Genomic DNA, 20955 nt, shown 5'->3' with positions numbered 1-20955 from the left:
GAAAACCAAGGAGAAAACCAGAAATCTCCTGAAGAGGCCTCAGCATCTCCATCTTAAGAAAACTATGCTTCTCTTGGGAGTCTGCAATTCCCGGGGCAGCTGCCGAAGGTTCACGTACCACCTCCTGGGAAGCACGACTTTTCCTTCCATCAAAGGACGGTTCCTCTAAACGGATTCTGCCCATTTTCAATTCCAAGTTTTCTCGTACAAACGCAGACAGTGAGGAGATAGCTGTCTATGTTATCTCCACTAGCAGAAAAAGAACTTCACAATGTAAACGAGGGTAGTTGATCAGTCTGATCAGATGCCTCAAAAAGAAAATCAGTTAACTCCAGTTAATAATGGTTTGATTTTTTTCTATCCACTTTATGGAATCAAAGTAAAGCTTTTGGAAGTTCATCCTGTTGAAGGTAAAACATCCAGCCTTATTATGGATACTATTATAAATTCACTGAAAAACAGGAGTAAAGCACTGTGGGAAAAATTAGACTTTTATTCAATTAAGAAATCTGTGAAGTAGAAACGCACCCGGAATTGGTGGTGGGGCTTCTCAGCGCATCCCAACAGGCTCTGACATCTTACCAGCTGGACTGGCTGCAACACAGCTGCAGCGTCTGAACACTTCCAGGGCGCTTCCTGTCTCTCTTTGCGGCCTGGCATCAGTGGGGTTCTGGAAACGTCTGAATCTCTGAAGAACTACTTAGCAAATCGTTCCATGTTTTTTTGTAAACTAGTCCTCTACATTTTCATTACCTTCTGCTCAAAATCTGTTGGAAAACTTTTATCAAATTAGTCAACAAGGGGAGCCATAAAAACTACCTTCAGCTTCTGAAGCTGTAAACAGACTGGAATAAATTTTAAACTAAGGCTGAAAACAGGAAGATACTGAGGAACTAAACAGATTAAATGATGAGAGCTCAAATGGTGCACAATCTAACTCCAAAACTTCATAATTACCATTTGGAGCATCTCAACTTAGGGAAAAATCTTCTGATGGACCTATTTTCACTTGATTAAATTTACATTCTGTACCAAAATAAGATGAAATTGAAAAGGCCTACTATTTTGAAGCATCTGAGCATGGGAAAACATTGAAGCCTCATCAATGGAGAGAGCTTATTTGACAAGTCCTATCTTACAAAAGTTAGGAAACTCGTCAAATATTTGTCAAAGAAAGTACTTAGAAGGGAGGCAAAAACAGAGCATGTGACAACCATGGGCTGAAATATTTACTTATGTCAATGTTTACACACGCCAATACCAAAACTAAATAGAATCGAGAATATCCTCCATTTATCAGAATTTTCTCTACACTTTTATCTCAGCACTTATACAGAGAATGTTTTCTTAATTAAAAACATTATGACCTACAGAGAAGAGTCAATTGCTGATGTCAACAATTATGTAACTCTAAAGAAGATTACAAGCAATTTTATGGAGGAAAAAAGCATAATAAGACCACACTGAAAAAAGATGTATTCTTCAGAAAAGTATTAGAGAGAGATATGCAAAGTAACTGACTAAAATACTTGAACATTTTTCTGAAACTATTGTTTATGCAATTTTTTAATGTTCACATAATTGATATAAAGATTTTCTTTATTTTAACACACACAAAATGTTTATATCTTTTAGAAATAACTTTTTTAACTTTTATATGCAATTTTTTAATGTTCACATAATTGATATAAAGATTTTCTTTATTTTAACACACACAAAATGTTTATATCTTTTAGAAATAACTTTTTTAACTTTTGGAATGGAACTATTTTATAGGACCATGTATATAATAAAAGCAATTTGTCAGGATATAAAATACTTCAATAAATCAGAGAAGTGTAACCACAGTAGTTCCTCTGATTTTATTCACAAGAAGATTCTGGTTTGGAGAATCAATTCTATGGCCACTCTACTTTCCCATCTCATTTCCTTCACCCTTCTCATCTTTGAGGCATCCTTAGGCACTCATTGTCCTCAAATATTTTGCACATGCTCAACACACAACGTTCAACAAAGGAGACAATGTTAACATCAAACATGTTACCTTGGTTAATTCAACATCATCCCATCCCTTAACTACTTTTTTTCAATCTTTGAGACTGAAAAGGATTGGAAAACAGCTTTATCCCTTCCTAGCCAAAGTACATTTTATTCTAAGTCTCTGATCAAAATCAATACCTTTTGTATTTCCTATCTAGAAATCAAACCCTGCACATCAGTCAAGGTTCTCCCGAAAGTCACCTCCTCCAGGAAGCCTGCCCTGACTACTCCAACCACAAGAAATCCTTCCGTTCAGATCCCCTGCTACACTTATCTGAAGCTCTGCGTACTGAGTTTTCTGTGGATGTTTACCTTCCCGGTCACCATATCAGCCTCCACTCCCCTTGCAGCACCCAGATATCTGACCTGCAACAGATCCTACATTAATGAATGAAAGACAGAGGCCTGGGAAGGAGGACTCAATGGGGGGTGAAGCGGAGAAGGCGGGATTTTGAAATGGATCTGAGGCGGCCTAAGGATTCTGACTCAGAGAGGGTAAAGAAGACAGCAGTGTGGAGGCACAGATGAACCTTGCCTGGCACAGGGTTGGGGCTGAGAACTATGGGAAATCCGACTGCCAATCTAAAAAGTGTCTCACTTCTGAACACAGTGAGAAAGGAGGAGTTTCTAGAAAGTACAGCAGATTGCTTCTGAACTCCACAGGCAAGAGCGTACACAAATACTCTTCCACCTGCTGGCTGCCTTCTCCTTCCTTTATTTTTCCCTTTTCTCCTTTCACATTGTTTCCAACAGGGGAGGTGCCCAATATTTACAATATAATCCATACTAAGAAAACTGAAAGAGTCAAAAATTGTCAACTGGAGAAACCCTCTGTCCAGCTGGGATTTGTAACTAACTTTTCTAATACGCAGAGGACCCTTCAGTCACTTCCACTTCAGATTTGTGGTTTTTTGCTTACTTATTGAAGTATAATTGACATGCAATATTATATTGGTTTCAAGTGTACAGCGTCATGCTTTGACATTTGTTTACACTGCACAATGATCACCACGATAAGTCTAGTTATCCTGTGTCATCACACAAAGGTAATACATTATTGACTATAGCCACCATGCTGTACATTACATCCCCAAGACTTAATTTTATAACGGCAAGTTTGTACCCCTTGCTCCCTTTCGCCCCATCAAGCCCCCCTCCCTCAGGCAGCTACCAATCTGTTCTCTGTATCTATGAGTCTGGTTTTGTTTTGTTTGTTTGTTTTGTTTTTTCAATTCCACATATAAGTGAAATCACAAATATTTCTCTTTCTCTGTCTGGCTTATTTCACTTAGCATAACGTCCTCAAGGTCCATCCATGTTTGCCGCAAATCGCAGGATTTCATTCTTTTTTATGGCTGAGTAGTATTCCATTGTGTATATATACCACAATTTCTTTATCCATTCATCCATTGATGGACACTTAGGTTGCTTCCATGTCTTACCTATTGTAAATAATGCTGCAATGAACATGGGGGCGCGTATATCTTTTCAAATTAGTGTTTTCATTTTCTTTGGATAAATACCCAGTAGTGGAATTGCTGGATCCTATGATAGTTCCACTTTTAATTTTCTGAGGAACCTCCATACTGATTTTCAAAGTGGCTGCATCAATTTACATTTCCATCAACAGTGCACAAGGGTTCCCTTTTCTCCACATCCTTGCCAACAGTTCTTATTTCTTGTCTTTTTGATAATAGCCATTCTGACAGGTGAGGGGTGATAGCTCACTGTGGTTTTGATTTGCATTTCCCTCATGATCAGTGATGCTGAGCATCTTTTCACAGGCCTGCTGGCCATCTATATATCTTCTTTGGAAAAATATCTATTCAGATCCTCTGCCCATTTTTTAATCAGATTTTTTGTTGTTGAGTCGTATGAATCCTTTATATATTTTGGATATTAACCCCTTATCAGATATATGATTTGCAAATATTTTCTCCCATTCTGTAAGTTGCCTTTTCATTTTGTTGATGGTTTCCTTTGCTGTGCAGAAGCTTTTTAGTTTGATGTAGTCCCACCTGTTTATTTTTGCTTTTGTTGCCTTTGCTTTTGGAGTCAAATTCAAAACATCATTGCCAAGAGTGACATCAAGGAGCTCACTGGCTATGTTTTCTTCTGGGAGTTTTATGGTTTCAAGTTTTACGTTCAAGTCTTAAACCTATTTTGACTTAGTTTTTGTGTATGGTGTAAGATAGTGGTCGAGTTTCATTCTTTTGCACATGGCTGTCCAGTTTTCTCAATACCATTTATTGAAGAGACTTTCCTTTCGCCTTTTTAATTTTTTTATTTTATTTTTTTTGAGGAAGATTAGCCCTGAGCTAACATCTGCTGCCAATCCTCTTTTCGCTGAAGAGGATTGGCCCTGAGCTAACATCCGTGCCCATTTTCCTCCACTTTATATGTGGGACGCCTGCCACAGCATGGCTTGCCAAGCAGTGCCATGTCTGTACCTGGGATCTGAACCAGCGAACCCCTGGCTGCCAAAGTAGAACGTGCGAACTTAACCACTGCGCCACCGGGCTGGCCCCTCCTTTCTCCTTTGTGCATGTTCTTGGCTCCTCTGTCGTAAAGCAATTGACCATATAAGAGTGGGTTTATTTCTGGGATATCTACTCTGTTCCATTATTCTATGTGTCTGTTTTAATGCCAATACCACAAATATATTTCTTGACTTAACATGTAATATATTTGAACACCAACTACTAATTATTGAATGATTGACATTTAACTGTAAATTATGATTGATATCATAGAAGGATAACTGTTTAGTGCCTAAGCTATAGTCACATTTTTGTCAACAGCTAAATATTGACCATATAGAGTACAGATGATTCTGGCAAGGAAATCTGTTGGAGATTATACACAACCTACTCTGGCCTTCTTAAAAGCCCCTCTCAACAATTACAAGAGTTTGCTGTGAAAGAGCATGTAATTAAACAAGAATTTCTTTTCTCTGACAACATCTTTGAACTATCTTAAATTAAAACTATCTGTATACATGGTACTGTTTAGTTACTGTACAAAAAAAGTCATAGAAAGAATTATTTAAAATCTACTTTTAAGAATCATTGAAATGAATAATGGTTTTCCAGTCTCTCTGTTCTATGCAAAGAGACAGATCAAAACTATTAAACTAAAGCAAAATTAGTTGTAGAGACTTTCTTATAAATTTTCTTGAACACGTTTCCCCTTTAAAATAAAATGTTGTTGACATCTTTAATTCAACATTTCAACAGTTAAGCCCCTTGGAGAGGCTCCCAGTCTCGTTCGATGGTGCCTGGGGCGTATTTTCCACAAGGTAGGAGCTTCCCCAGATACACCCCACTGCTCCTCAACTGTCCGTTTCATTGCTTTCCCAGCAGCCGGCAGGAAAGTGTAATTAGTTTTTCATTTGATTTTCTGAAGAACTGACGGGTGACTTTCAGCAATGTGATTAAAAAAAGAAGGTAGCCAAAAATCCTATTAAAATCTGACTTTTTCACATTATTCCAGGATCAGCTGTCTCGAAAACTAGTCCATTTTGAGCTCCCAGAGCCACAGGCCACTAAAAAGCAAACAGCCTTCAGATTTGCAAACACTATCTCCTGATGGAATCTGACCTCAGGCCCTCAGGAGAGCCAGGAAAAGAAAAACCGGTCTTCTCTTAATTGAGTCATCATCTTAACTCACTGGGTCATCAGATAAGGAAAAAGCAATTTCAGTGAGCTGGGTATTTACATTTATCTCAGTTTGTATTTTTCATCCCAAACCTTTACTCTTCCCTGGTTTCCAGTTCTGGTTCTCTGGTACGAGCTGCCCTCCTCTCTCACCTGCATGGATGACATCCCCTCCGGGCAGTACAGGTGGCCCAAAAGCTACTAAACAAAATGGAAATGAATGCTGAACGGTTGCTTTCCAACGAAATACTAAAGAAGGAGCTGTAATGAAGTTACTACAATCATTCCCTTGAAGGGACGAGGAGAACCCACAGAGCAGCAGGATGTCTGCCTCCACGATAGTGTTTGTAGCATGTCCCCAATACTCAAAAAAGTGAGCATTAAAAATAATTTCAATGACCAATTATTGGGCTGGGGACCCAAGACACAGGTGCAAGCCCCTATCTTGCCAGACTCCCATGGGTGCATCTCAGCACAAGCCCACACCCACTCCTGGCTAGATGTCTACTTCTTCTATGTATTCATAATGCTATAAAGCCATGTTGTGCGCTTGTCTTTCTAAATGGCGTAATTTCTACAAGGATAACTTAGAACTACAGAGTCTACTTTGGGGATCTTTCAATATGCACAAAACGGGAAAAGGAGTTAAAACATGAAGACAAACAGAAATAACAACTCCAAAATGATGGCAACACTCCAGCCATCTGAAACTCAGGTATCAGGCTCCACGTGGAATCTAAAAGAAGGTTGAAAGTCAGGAAAGAATGAAAAACAGCCTCTGAGACACCCCTGCTTGGCAAAGGAGTAACCTGCATTCAAGCAGGGGTTTTAAAATGCAGTTCTGATACATCTGATCATTTGCTCTCTGAATCTTCAGCAAATGAAGGTACCTAGGAAAGAGGGAGGAAATGACAATAGTGCCTTGTAACCTGGCAGCCTGAGAGCAAGAGCAGAAAATGCATACAGGAACTCAACAAGTCAAGCTGAGCTACCATCTCTGCAATACTGGGGATATCACTATACTGCAGCCAGGATGACGCCAGACTTCATAATGATGACCCTGCATCAGCAAGGAAAGCTTAAATGATTTTGAAAACAATTATTAAAAGCACTGCATTTTATGTGGCCACATGCTCACCAAAAGACATGTGACAGACTACTCATTGCAGCACCATCTGTAATAGCCACAAAGTGGAAATCACCCAAGTGGCCATTAATAGTAAAATGGATAAATAAATTGTGGTATCTTCACACAGTGAAGCTACAGCAACACAAATGACAGATCTACAAATACCAGCTCACAAACATAATGCTGATGCAAGAAGCCAAGCCAACGTAAGAAAGAAAACAGACAAAGGATTATGACTACCCTGGGGGCGGGGGCTGTAGGGACTGGAAGGGAGCACTGAGGAGCTTCTGCAAATGTCCTGCTTCTTGCTCCAGATGCTGAGGATGCGAGCATTTCGTCTGTGAAGATGCAGCAAGCTGTCCACTAAAGGGTCTGAGCACTTTGCTGTATGTGTATTTGTCTTTGAAGAATAGTCACAAAATACACGATATACTTGATGAAGTATAAATTACTTATCTTCATGGTAAATTCAGTCAAGAACACTTCACAGTTCAGAATTTCAAATAGCCAGAGGCAACCCAAGGCAAAACTTGGAAGTATGTGAAGTTTTACCTTTTCTACCTCAGTTGGACATTCTCTTTCTAGGTCTTTTGTAAATTTTTTAAAGCAGGTCTCGACCACACGTCGCCACATCACATACCCTCATTTCTCATTTCCTCAGCAAAGTTCAATACGTGCACAAATCACGCAGGGATCTTGTTAAAATGCAGATGCACGAGGAGGTCTGTAGTGGGTCCCAAGTGTCTGCATTTCTAGAACAGCTCCCAGGGGTTGCCAACGCTGCTGGTCTGAGCAGCAACGCCTGAGAAAAGAGGGATTTAGAACCAGTGTCTGCTGAGCTGCTGGGCAGTGATAATGCCCCATCCTGGGGACAAGAGCATGGAACCAGCAGCTTTCTTATGGCTGAATTTTAGGACCTATATCTGGTGGACTACGTCTGGGCTTCCCCATGCCTCTCAAACTGCATCCCTGTTAGCAACTACCAACTCAAGGACAACAACTAGTAGGTGGGGACGGCAGAATAAGGAGCTGGTCCCGCTCTAAGGAATTTTTATTGTTTCTCATTAAAACTTCAGCCTTTGGACTGCTTAGCATAATGCATTTCCCATAAAGGAAGTGCACAAGCAGTCAGTCCACCTGGCGAAGAGCAGCAGAGTAAAATGCTGGCCTGGCTCTCCAGACGGCCAAGCCTGCTCAAATCCTAGAGGCCTCTTCTGTGAGGTGCTTAGGTTAGAATTACAGACATTGTGATGAAGAGTAAGACTGGAGGGTGAGAATGGAAGGGTGGAGACAAGGTGAATGATAGGCCCTCTTGTCCCACCAGGGCATCTCAGAGTCACAAACTCCGGGAGGGCAAGCCCCTTCTTGGCAGAAAGAAAAATGTTAACACCCTTAAAGTCGCCCCAGAAATTCAGTATGTTGTTTTGATGCATTTAGGCATATCGAAGGGGTTTAGGAGGAACATAATATATGCACAGGGATTTTTCCAGATTCAAATAAATACTTGAAAGTTTTCTAGTATATTTTATATTTTATAAGCTGTAAGCATTAAAAAAAATGCTCTCTGATCTTTTCAAAATTGATTCACACAAAAACTGAGAATATCTGAAAAAGTTTCTTAGTGGCTGTGATGGTTAATTCTTTGTGTCAACTTGGCTGGGCTACAGTACTCAAACATTGGGTCATACACATCTGGATATTGCTGTAAAGGTATTTTGTACACGAGGTTAACATTTAAGTCAGTAGAGCTGAGTACAGCAGACGACCCCTCCATAATGTGGGCAGTTAGTTGAAGACCTTAAGATAAAGACTGACCTCCACCAAGAAAGAGGGAATTCTGCCAGCAGACGGCCTTCAGACTCGAACTGCTACATGGACTCCTCCCGGGTCTCCAGCCTGTCAGCCTACCCTGCAGATTTTGGACTTGACAGTCTCCACAGCATGTGAGCCAACTCCTTATAATAAATTTCCTTCTCACTCTCTCTTATACAGATAATCTATCTGTATATGTCTCTACATACATATCTTCTGTACACACACACATAGATATGCAGACACACGCACATGCGCACACACACACACACCCCTTATTGGTTCTGTTTCTCTAGAGAACCCTAAAGTAGGCAGTGGCTTAAATCATCACACTTTTCCTTGGTGCTAATCACATATAAACAAATGTACCAGCTTCACAGTGAAGATATGTAGCACTGCCTAAAAGGACTGAATAAGATTATTCAGCTTATTCAATTGAATAAGTTGAATTCAATAAGAACTGAATTCGTATTCAGTTGTTGAAAAAGAACTTTAATAACAAATACCATGTGACAGAGGTCACTTTTCAAGGCCCCAAATGCCTGGCTATACCATAATATTTGAATCCTCGCCAGGGTTCAGTAGGATTGTACCAGCCTGTGGGACAGTTCTGTGGACTTTTGTAGACTGACAGATTCTTATTGGCCCGAAGACAGCTGATTCACTGGGCCCTCCTAGGAGAGAGACAATGCGTATCCTTGTAGACCAGGATAAACCCTCTGAGTCTACACACACAGAATCAAAGGACACTCATCCCAGGCTCTCTGTCTGGCTTGGGCCTCTCATGAATTTGTACTCAAGACAGGACTGCTCTGCCACAATGCACGTTCCTACAGCATCAATTAGCTTATTCTCCAGGTCAGTAGGTGAACGATGCTAAAGTGGAAGTTGTATTTCCCAGCATGTTAATGCTTTGTGCCCCCAAGTAACAGCCGCCAAATGCAAGTCCATGACTACAGCTGAGGGCAGCGGGCTGCAGGTGAACACAGAGCTGGACACAATGCCCACTAGCCCTGGGGTCCTCCTCTGGGCACAGAATGTCCATGTGTTTTGTCTTGGTTCCCTCAGATCTTTGTGCTTTTTGTCCTTGTCCCCATAACTCAGCAGCCACAACACTACACCTCCTTCCATCAAGCTACCCTCACCTTCAAAAAATAAAAAACTGTAAAATCTTATTTTTTTATTTTTTAAAACATCTACAGGTATTCTGGACTGTTGTATTTCTATGTCTATGAAGAATCTAATGTGGCCTTTTTTCTTATTGTGCTAGTATCTTATTAGCATTGTTACTGGCTTTTTGAGTACTCTGGTTATAAAGTTGTATAGATATTAAGTGGTCAACCCATCCTTACTCTTTTGTCATATGCCCTGTGTATGTCTGCAGAATATTAGATTTTTCTGGAACGCAGACACTGTGTTAGAGCAGAAATGCCTGCACCATCACTCATTCACTAACATCCACAAGCTAGCTATATCTGCTAGACTGAAGTACAAGCTATGCCAACAGATGCCCAAGGAGGAAAAGAGAAAGTATTCTGCGTCACAAACACTAACACTAGTTTATCGTGTGTCCGTCAGAAAACATGACATACAAACGTCCTGAAAATATGGATTTTCTGAGCAAAAGTCAGTTGACTCTCCAGGAATTCTTCCACCTCAGCTCAGAGCAAACTGTAACCCTGTGCTACAGAAGTGAGAATTAGGAGGCGACTGTGTCATGTCAGGGGACGAAACGGTACAGCCAGCACACCTAAGCAGATGGGCGAAAAGTCAGCCAATGCTGCCCAACCTCCCCCGAGCCCGTCTGCCTCTGGACCAGGCAGCACAGGTGGCTGACAGCAGACGATCCTTTCACCCCAGCACTCAAACTGCAGAATAAATAACTCATTTGCACTTTTTTGCTTCAAATCCAAACATTCAAAAACCATTCTTGGTCAAAGATTCCATTATAACAAAAGGGCCACATAATTTTATAGCTGTAAAAGATCACAATGGGGTATCATGGCCGAACATACCAAAATGTCCCAAAACTAAATCTAAAATATTGAAATTGAAGAGAGTGGTTGCCCTTTGGGCGTCTGTGGTTGGGCAGAGCGCTCAGAATGTGTCATTATCTCCAGTGCTTCTGCTTGGTCACCTAAAAACGAGACAAGGCCTGACAGGTATGAGTGCATGTAAGGGGCAAAGGTCATCAGAACCTCTATTTGGGACTGCTCCAAAAAAATACAAGACATAGAGCTTTTGTAACTATTCAAATTTTTTATCTCTGCCAAAAAAAGGCCATATTTCTGTAACATTTGTTTTTCTTGTGGTTAAGAAACAGAAAACATGAAATCTACCTTCTTAACAAAATTTTAAGTGTACAGTGCACAGCACTGTTGACTATTTGAACATTCTTGTACAGCAGATCTCTAGAAGTTTTTCATCTTGAGTGACTGAAACTCTATACCCACTGAACAGCAACTCCCATTTCCCCTTCCCCAGCCCCTGGCAACCACCATTCTACTTTCTGCTTCTAAGAGTGTGACTACTTTAGATCCCTCATATAAGTGGATCATGCAGTATTCGTCCTTCTGTGATTGGCTTATTTCACTTAGCATAATGTCCTCAAGGTTCATCCACGTTGTCATATACTGCAGGAATTCCTTCCTTTTTAAAGTTGAATAATATTGCATTGTACGTATACACCACATTTTCTTGATCCATTTATCTATCGATAAGCACTTAGGTTGTTTCCGTCTTTGGCTATTGCGAATAGTGCTGCAATGGTCATGGGAGTGCAGATATCTCTTCAAGATCCTGATTTCAATTCTTCTGGATATATACCCAGAAGTGGGACTGCTGAATCATATGGTAACTCTATTTTTAATTTTTTGAGGAACCTATATACTGTTTTCGTAGTGGATGCAACATTTTACATTCCTACCAAGAGTGCACAAGGATTCCAATTTCTCCACATCCTCACTAGCACTTACTACTTTCTGTGTTTTGACAACAGCCATCCTAACAGGTATGAGGTGACAGCTCATTGTGGTTTGTGATTTTGATCTGCATTTCTATGATAACTGGCGATGCTGAGCATCTTTGCACTCCCATAAAAAATTTTTTGCCTGAAGGACAAAATATTCCAAATGATCTCTCATAATTAAATTCGCTTACTTTTAACCAGAAATCATTCCATTCCAATTGGTTTTTTACATGTCTTAAAACAGTGACAGCCAAGTACTTCCAGCTTCAAATGAAGAAAAACAGACATCAGGGTAAAAGGTGTTCTGGACGTCCCAGCACATTCAGAGCTCAGCTCTCCTCCCCCAAGTACACACTAACAAGGGCAGCCTAACCTAGAGGTAGAAAATATTGTACAGCCACATCTGTTGAGCCTGAACAAGGTAACTCTGAGAAGTACAACAACATCCAAAAGCAAAAAAGAGAGTAAAGATAGACTATCTTTGGGTCAAAATACTATCCCACAAACTTGGAAGAGGGGGAAGTAGCATCATTGAAGTGCGAAGTTAGGGTGCCGTGGAACCCCATGCCCACATCCACATTGATCTTCAAAGCGAGATCACACCTGACACCTGAATTTACCAGGGCACATTCACAGGTAGGAAACAGAGGACACAAATTGGAAATGGGATCTTTCCTACCTCCATGCTATGAACTCCACAGAGCAGGCAAAATTGGAAATTTCTACCATCTTTTATAAGCTGGCATCGTAGCAACACTGGGCCTTTATCTGGCCTCGCAGCAGCTGTCCATCGCCCCAGCAGACAAAGCAGAGACTAGCACTGGGCCCAGACACCACTCCCTGGATCAATGTTACCTGCCCGGCCCCAGATGCCTCTGCGTTTGCGAGTCCCCTCAACTACGTTAGTCACCTGTGGAACAGAAAGAGAAAGGAACGTGGACATCATCTGACAGGGGCCTAGAGTCTCTCCGGCCGGAACTGTACCACCACCACAGGGGATAGAGAGACATAACTGCTCTAGTGAAGAGAGGAGGAAACGCCCTGAATTTAGTTGGTCTGCTTGATTTCCGATGGCCCGAGAGAGCTGGACCCAGACCGTCTACCTCCTGATTCTTCCCACTCTATATACCCCACTGGAGTTGTCACCTCTGGATACAGAGAAACTGGCCAAGGAACTCTGATTTTTGACAGGATACAATTTTAAAGCACTCAATGCCTAGCACAGTCCCAGGCACAGATGGAGACGAAAAAATGTTTTTTTAAAGGAAGGAAGAAAGGAAAGAAAGGACAGACATAGGAAAAAGGCAAGAAGAGTTTCTTCTGTGGAAAAATGACAAGACAGGGAGCAATTTAAGATGAACTTCCACAGTTTTACACCCTCAATTTAAATGACAAGATCAGTAAGTAGTGAAAAATAGAGAAACTAGAAGTTTTCAATCCTATACAGTTCTTGAGGAGTTCAAGTCCTTTTAGAACAGTGTTTCTCACACTTGATTAACATGCAGACCTTATTAAAGAAAATATCTCCTATGGACTCCAGAGCTGACGTAAATATTGTTTCTATCACATTACTTAACTATGAACAAACATAAACCAGATATAAACTCCTTATACTTATAGCTCAGAACATTTATAAGGCCAACACACATTTACAAAATCAATGACATCAGAATTAGCAACATTCATCTAATCTGACAGAAGACGCACTTCTACCTGAAACAAAATCAATGACATCAGAATTAGCAACATTCATCTAATCTGACAGAAGACGCACTTCTACCTGAAACAAAATCACCATGGCCAATACCAGCACGGTACCCTCAGCGTGCACGTGGCTCTTTTGAGCACACTTACGTGATCAAAATTCCATTCTCCCATACTTTTCTATTGAGAGCACAGATAACCCCACACTCTGTGTTGTCAGTCACTTTCCATTTCCATGAATACCTTATTCACACCGGAGACCACTGCCCGGCCCTCCTCACCAGCCGACAACAATGAATGTAGTGCTGTGGGATGCTGCACAATCTTAAACACAAATGCAGCTTCTGAAATTGTGCAGCCAAATCTGTAACGCAGGAGTCATCCAGGTGATTCCAAATGAGCTCAGATGTAATTGTTTTATATTTCATTAAAATGAAAACAAAAATGTTCAGTCTTCCAAGACTCCCAAGTACATATGTAAAGACCCCAAAGGGTCTGTGGCCCTGATTTGAGAAACACTCTTGACATAAAATGTCCTCAGTCCAGGATATGTGCCAGGGGTATTTTTCCATTCGTTATACTGCATCCCAGGTCCTTCGGGTAGCAGAAACTCCTAGAGACTTAAGAAGGTGAAACAATAAGCTTCTTGAAGGTCAGGATCAGGTCTATGAAGTCTCACTGGTGCTTAGGACACTCGCAGGATGTCAACAGTGAGTGAATTAGAGAATTAAAGAAACCTGTTTGAGCTACTGCATCTATGTATCCTGCTTTTATAAGAAACATACACTAAGGCCTCAAGGGTTAAAATTCACTTTTCTCTTTTTATAATTACCCTGACAAAAGCAATGCTGATTTGGAAGACCCCAAATATTTACAAAGTTGAAGCGATGAAATTGTTTTTTTGAGGAAATAATTTCAGGGAATCCATAAGTGTCACAAATGCATTCCACCATTACAACTGCCCTCTGGAAAATGGTGTTTACTTTCCATTTTACAACCTGATATGGGACTAATACAGTCAGATGAGCAGCCTGAACACCCATGATAAATAATCTCTCTCCATTTCTTCCTTCAACTACAAACCGCAGTCAAGTGCTACCTAAGCTTAATGAGATATACACAAAGCAAGAGTGTATATTGTATACACCATCCTAGAAAAAACCCAAACACTTGACTCACATGGCGTTCTCACCTCTCCCGTCATCTAAAGGTTCTCCTTTCAGCCCTCAGCTTCCAAAGCTCCATTCAAGGCCCACTAGCGTGATGCAGCCACTTTGATTTTACAAGTGAAATAAGACTATGTAACCGTGTAGAAATCAGGAAACAGGTAAAGGTTTTTATATGTGCAAATTCATAGCATGACCATGAATGTGAACAGTGATTTGGAAGAGAAGTAAATCAACATTTTAGGTGACAAGACAAGCTACAGAAGAGTCTATGGTCCCTGGAGTGCAGGCTTCCCAATGACACCCCCTGTTAAGGCTTTTTCTTTCTGCCCACACCATAAGGACAGAAAATAATCTCTCATCAAAACCTGAGAGCAAAGCTCTGAACCATCAGTGAGATCTGAGGGTCAAAGAAGGCCACTGTCCATAAGGCCAAAACTGACAGCCCTCTGAGGACAGGAAGGTCAGAATACCTTTCTGGGACCAGAAATCCAAAAAGAAATTACTACCTTGAGATGAAATTCAAATATCAGAACCAGAAGGAGACCCCACCAGCAAGTACAGTCCATAAAAACTAAGCCATGCACGGACTCTGGCCAGGCCCCGGGGGCAAGGCTGGGAAGGTTCCAGGTAAAACTGTGGTTTCCTTAACAGACAGGTTTCTCCCACTCAGCAGCAGGGTATGCACACGTAATTGAGACAGAGGACACATTAAAGTGAAAAAACAAAGGCAACAGGCCAGCAATAGCGAGAAAACAGATATACAGTCCCCAGTTCTGAATCCAGAAAAGGCAGACAATCTCGGGAAAAGCTGTGGCTGGTGCACAGGTAGGTCCCAAAGCCAGTGCAGAAGGAAACATCACACACACTCCAAACACTCTTGAACCTCCTCCAGGACTCGGGTCCTACCCACCATCTTGCCTCAAGGCTGGAACAAATCTGTATCTCCTTCGATGAGCACCACACATTACTGGCCATATGAGTGAAAACAATATATTCCTCTTCAAACACTACAAACAGAGTCCAAAGCACCAAGATGCTCACATTTGGAAGATACGCAAGAGCTGAGAGCAAACAAAGCAGACTGGTTTGCCTCTCCCCCTCAAGCTGGCTCAGGGCCATAAACTCACTGAGTGGGAAGAGAGGGGAAACTGAGGCACTATTGAATCAATCAATCAGTGTCTGTCCATCTATCTCTGGATCCTTGTCTTTCACCTCCTCTCACTCTATGTCTCCAGGCCTCTCTCTGAGTTTACCTCTTTCTCTGCCTCTCTGTCCCCTCCCTTCCCTTCCTGCCAAGCCCCATATCAGGTGCATGAAGCAGGCTTCCGAAGCAACCACGTTACCACGAAAGCAGACAGACCGAAAAGGGCTAACATGGAACCCAAGAAGGGGAAATGGAAAAGAAAGCCTGACCAGTCCTGTAACCAGGCTCTGCCTGCGTGCAGCTACATGTTTTTAAAAGTGTCCTAGTTGAGTGGGATGGGGTTCAACTGTCCATCTTTCCTTTTCAATTTTAGCAATCCTCACTATAGCCTATGGACATGCTCTAGTCAACTGTTTTGACAATCTGTATACAGTTCACACGTGGGTGGCTTGGGTTCTTTATTAAATTTCCTGTTTCTAAATTATTAAATAAAAGACTTCCCTTGGACGGACCTTGTAGAATGGTCACAAACCATGTGAAACAGCTGACGGCACAGGACCAATTTTGGTATCTGAACCAATCTCACCCTAGCCCTGTGTGGCAGGTCACCAATCAGACAAACACCTGTTCCATCACAGGCCCCTACCCTGGGTCTGTCCCTGATCCAGCTGTTGTGAGGAACCTGCGCCCATCCACAAATTCATTGTGCTTCCAATGCCAGGTGGATCCTCATGTTTCAGTCTGTGAGCATGTGGGGTTCTAAGTTAATTTAACAAAGTGAATCAATTCACAAATGATACTCAAAATCACTACAAATGGAGCTGAGAAAACTCTGAAAGGCCTCAGCTCTGCCTAGAGAAGAGAGATGAGTCCCACCATCCCCCTGCCCAGTCAAATGCTCAAGGCACACACACCCCCTATTTCCTTCTCTCCTTGCCAATCTCCTAACACCATGACCAGCTCACACCAGGAACTTAAAAAAACGGGCAGGGAGGGAACCTACAAAAGAGGTGATGAAAATGCACACAGCATGAATTAACTGTACTCTCAGTATATGAACCAAAGAATTGAAGAACACAGGCTCATTCGATTCATTCAGTAAACACTGAGTACATTTATTGAGTACCTACTGGGTACAAAGCTCCCTTTCACCAAGATAACGCCCCTGGCACCAGAAATTAGCTAGGCGAGGCTAGTACAAGGTTGCTGTCTGTCTCTCCCCGCACATTCTCTCCCCACTTCATGGACTTTTCTTGGCCTGGTACAATCCTACTTCCTGAGTATCTTACATAACCACATTGCCTTGCCCGTTCTAGTTTCACCTGCTGGCTGACCTCGTTCCAGCTTACTAGGAAGTGGCGACGACCCATCCTGACTCTACAGACCATTCGCATCTGCTCAGCTCAGGTTAACAGGTCACAAGACTGCTCAGGACACTCCCCTTTCAGCCTTTAAAGGAAGAAGTCCCTCAGTTTTGACATACATCCCAGAGACCATTTTCATTATTTGTATTATTGATTATTTTCACTATTTGCATTATTATATTACAGGACATGAATACCCCGTGGGATAGGCATGGGACAGCATGCCACCAGGGGTAAGATGGAGGGCCAGGTGGGAAGAAAGCCACTAGCGGAAATGGCACATCTTCTCGGAGAAACAATTTTCCCATTAAAAGAAAATATAACATTTTGTATTAAAACAAGCCCCAATATATTATGGAGTAAAACAAACAAATAAATGAATTTTTTTAAAGATAAAACTCAAGACTTCAAGGAAAGCTCCGGCTTGCAGCCATCTGTTGGGCTCTGCTCACAATATATGGAGCTTCCTGCAAATAACCCTCTTGCCTTTAAATGTTCTTTGATGAAATCTGTGAGAACTGTTTCACCCACACTACAAACTTCTTGAGGGCATGAACTATATCTCATCCTTCTCTTTTTTCCCAAGGACCTAAGACAGTACCTGAGATAGTGTCTGGCACGAAACAGGCATTCAACAACATTTGCAGAATTAACTTGGCTGAAATAATAGTAACAGCATTATCAATAACAAAATTTGTCACTTTTGGAAAAGAGGAAGGGAAGATGAGCAGCTGTATGAGGAAGCGGAATAGAATCAATCCAATTTACCAAAACAGTTAATGGCTGCCATGGTAACAATCAGACGAAGCAACTCAGTTTAGTTCTTTTCCACTCAAACAAGTACAGGAAGGCAAATATTGTACTTGTTAATCTCACATAAGAAGGAGGTGGGGCTTAGAACACAAGTCTACCAGGTGACACTGGGGCCCCATTAAATTTAATAACCTGAGTTTGGAAAGGCATCGTGATAATAACATTGTCACTGATAATATTAAGTGCCGGTTTTTATGCTGATCCTAAGGTCGTTTTAATCCTTTAAAGGTTAAGTGTCAAATATTTGCTGCTGAGACTTGACAACTGTGAAAAGCAGATCTGTGTGTGTGTGTGTGTAAAAAATATGGTGTGGGCTCACCTTTCCTTATTCCTAAAATTGTTACCTTTTCTAATTAGCTGGACCCAAACCAAGTTACACATGAAAGATGATTCAAAGAATTGTTTACAGCAACGTTTAAATTTTTCTACTTCCCTGGTGGAGACATTCCATTTTAACTCATTTGTAAACACTAGAAAAGGTGAGTATCACACCCACTTTCTCTACACAATCCCTCTTAAATGGCAGTGAGTCACTCTCCATGCCCAGTGTTCCCCACACTTTCCAAACTGGAGGGAGAAGCTGGGCGGAGGAGGAAGTGAGGCCTCCCAGCCCTCAGGTCCAAGCTGTGAAGGGGTGAGGCAGGCCACTGATGCCTCCCAGGGCTATGTTGTTTTCTGAGTCTCATGTCTCAAATGTAAACTGCCAACCAAAATGATGCCTTTCAGATCTTCATAATGACAGCCAGAGCTCCATAAAATTTCAAACAAGGAGGAGAAAAACATTTTACAGCATTAACAGGTTTGTAGAGCCTGAGGAAAAAGCACAAGTAGCAGCTGGAGACACACCATGAAACCAAGGCATGGAGAGATGCAAATTAACGTCCAAGAATAAAACCGGAGTAACTTTCCCTACATGCCCTGAACCTGCAGGCATCCCCTTTCCTCTTGGGAATTAAGTTAGTAACTTGATATTATGTTATTTTGTCGGAATCATAGGAGTAGAGAATTTATTGTATGATTTTATCATTTTATCGTGTTATATAAAAAGCGAGAGTTTTTCGGTTCACATCTGGGATCAAATCCCTGCTCTTTTATAAACCGGGCAAGTCCCTTAACGTCTTTAGGTCTAAATTTCTGGGCTAAGTTTCTCCATCAATCTGACATAAAAAAGTCAACCCCCAAGGCTACTAAGAAAATTAAAAAAATGAACGCTGTGAAACACACAGCAGGCATCAACGAATTCGTGTATGTGTCCAGCAATATAAATGCCCAACAATGTCTCTTTTTCCCCTTAGTCGTAGGAAAACACATGCAAAATTACTATAGAGGATGCCAAACTGGCAAACAGTCCAGGTCACCGCTCCGGGCCTTGGCTCTGGAGTGTAGCCCGGAAGCCTTGAATAGGTGACGTCAGCAGGCCGCCTTGAGATGTGCTGAGCGCTCCTAAAGCGGTGTCCCGTGAGACTCTCAGGGCACTGCGGATTTCACTGTGGCCACGTGTAATTAACAAAGTGCCAGGTGCAGGACTCAGAAATGAGCAAGAGAAACTTTCTCCCCAAATCCTGACTCTGACCGCAATCCCTTTCCTTAACTCTAGGAGATCTCGTCTCAGAAAAGTTAAAGTGAGTCACGGAATGGGGAAAGGCAACTCGCAGAGTAGAGCAGGGTCCAGTGGGTCTGCATACTCCACAGTGTCAGAGGGAGAGATGGCAGCGCACCCGGGAGGACAAGAAACACCCTCATCACCTCCCGCCCTCCAACTCACACACGCACCTGGGGATGAACTTGGCCTCGTCCCCGAGTCGCGCCTGGAAGTCCTGCCAAGCCAGGCCAGGGCTCGCCGGGCCCCAGGGGGCGGCCAGCACCTCCGCCGCGTCCTCGTCGCCCTCGTCCTCCACGCTGTCCCCGGGGTCGAGCCCAGCCCGGGCCGCGGCGGACGCGGGCTCCGGGGACCCCCAGCCCCCGCTCCGCCCAGCGCGGAGGGCCCCGCGGAAGCCGCGCGCGAACTCCTGGAAGGTGATGGTGCCGTCGCGGTCGGCGTCGAGCCGCTGGAACACGGCCTCGGCGTCGGCCGGCCGCACGCGCAGCTCCGCGCACAGCGCGCCGAACTCCTCGCGCTCCAGGCGCCCCGAGCGGTTCGCGTCGCAGGCAGCGAAGAGCGAGCGCAGCCGGGCCAGCTCCTCGCGGTCCCCGTCCGCCTCCATCCAGCGCGGCGGGGGCGGCCCAGAGGGCTCCAGGGCGCGATGGGGCGCGCTGCCCGTCCTGGCTGCGGCGACAGCGGCACGTCCGGGGCCACCTGCTGCCGCCGGGATCCGCGGTGAGTTGGGCCAGTCAGGCTGGTTCGACGACTTGCGGGAATGCCCGGGCGGGGCCAGGCGCCTGGGCGGGGTGGGGGCGGCGCGCTCCCGGCCCCGAAGTGGTGTGAGCGCGCCCCGACTCCGCGCCCTCCCCGCAGTGCCCGCCCGCTCGCCCGCCGCTGAGCGCCCGGCACGGCCGCCCTCGCCACCTTCCCGCGGGCCCGGCGCCGCCCAGCCCGGGAGGAGGAGCTCGCGGCGCCCGTTCCCACGCCTCCGGGAGCCCGCCTGTGCTTCCCGTGCAGGGCCCTGGCCCGAGCCTGGCTCGGGGTCTTGGAGTTGGGGACCCGGCCCGAACTGGGGGTGCGGTAGGAGCCTTGCAGGGCCCTTCGGCGTAAACACTGTTTGCTCGGTAAAGCCAAGAGCTGGCCTGAGGGCGGGAAGCTGACTAGCAGAAAGAGAAAAGGAAGGTGGGGGTAGGATCCCAAATTCGTTGACGTTATGTGTACTTTATTTTCTTCTAATTCGGGAAAATTGGTAAACTTCTGTAGGTACAAATATCCTTACAAGTCAAAGTACGAGATTTACCACAAGGCCCCAATCTCTGATTTTCCTGGCTTTCCTGAACGCCTGTCCGGCCAACATGAAGGTCCAAATAGTTGACACGTTAGAAATCACATAGATCTTCCAGATCTCCACATCCAACTAATTTTTTTCAGTCCTTGTCTCCTCAACCTGAGAAAGGTAATAACCAAAATCTTTGGCAGATGACAATATTTAAGCAAAGACTGGGGTAGATTTTTTTTTTCTTCGAACCAATCTTATGGAAATTACATATCCAAATGTATGTTACCCTTTGGTC

At 43.4% G+C, this 20955-nt stretch overlaps 1 protein-coding gene across 1 annotated transcript in view; it reads right to left on the bottom strand.

Moving 5' to 3' along the window:
• RASEF (RAS and EF-hand domain containing) overlaps positions 1–20277 on the bottom strand; it is a 72745-nt gene extending 52468 nt beyond the window's left edge. The window contains exon 1 of the mRNA XM_001489759.5: positions 19573–20277. Coding sequence (XP_001489809.2) covers positions 19573–20003 — 431 coding nt within the window. The 5' untranslated portion in view covers positions 20004–20277. The remainder of the gene's footprint in view (positions 1–19572) is intronic.
• Positions 20278–20955: the final 678 nt, after the last annotated feature.

The sequence above is a fragment of the Equus caballus genome, chromosome 23 (assembly GCF_041296265.1).
Source record: "Equus caballus isolate H_3958 breed thoroughbred chromosome 23, TB-T2T, whole genome shotgun sequence".
Classification (NCBI taxonomy): Eukaryota; Metazoa; Chordata; class Mammalia; order Perissodactyla; family Equidae; genus Equus; species Equus caballus.
The sequence above is the reverse complement of the archived record's forward strand: the minus strand, read 5'-3'. Positions and strand labels throughout refer to the sequence as shown.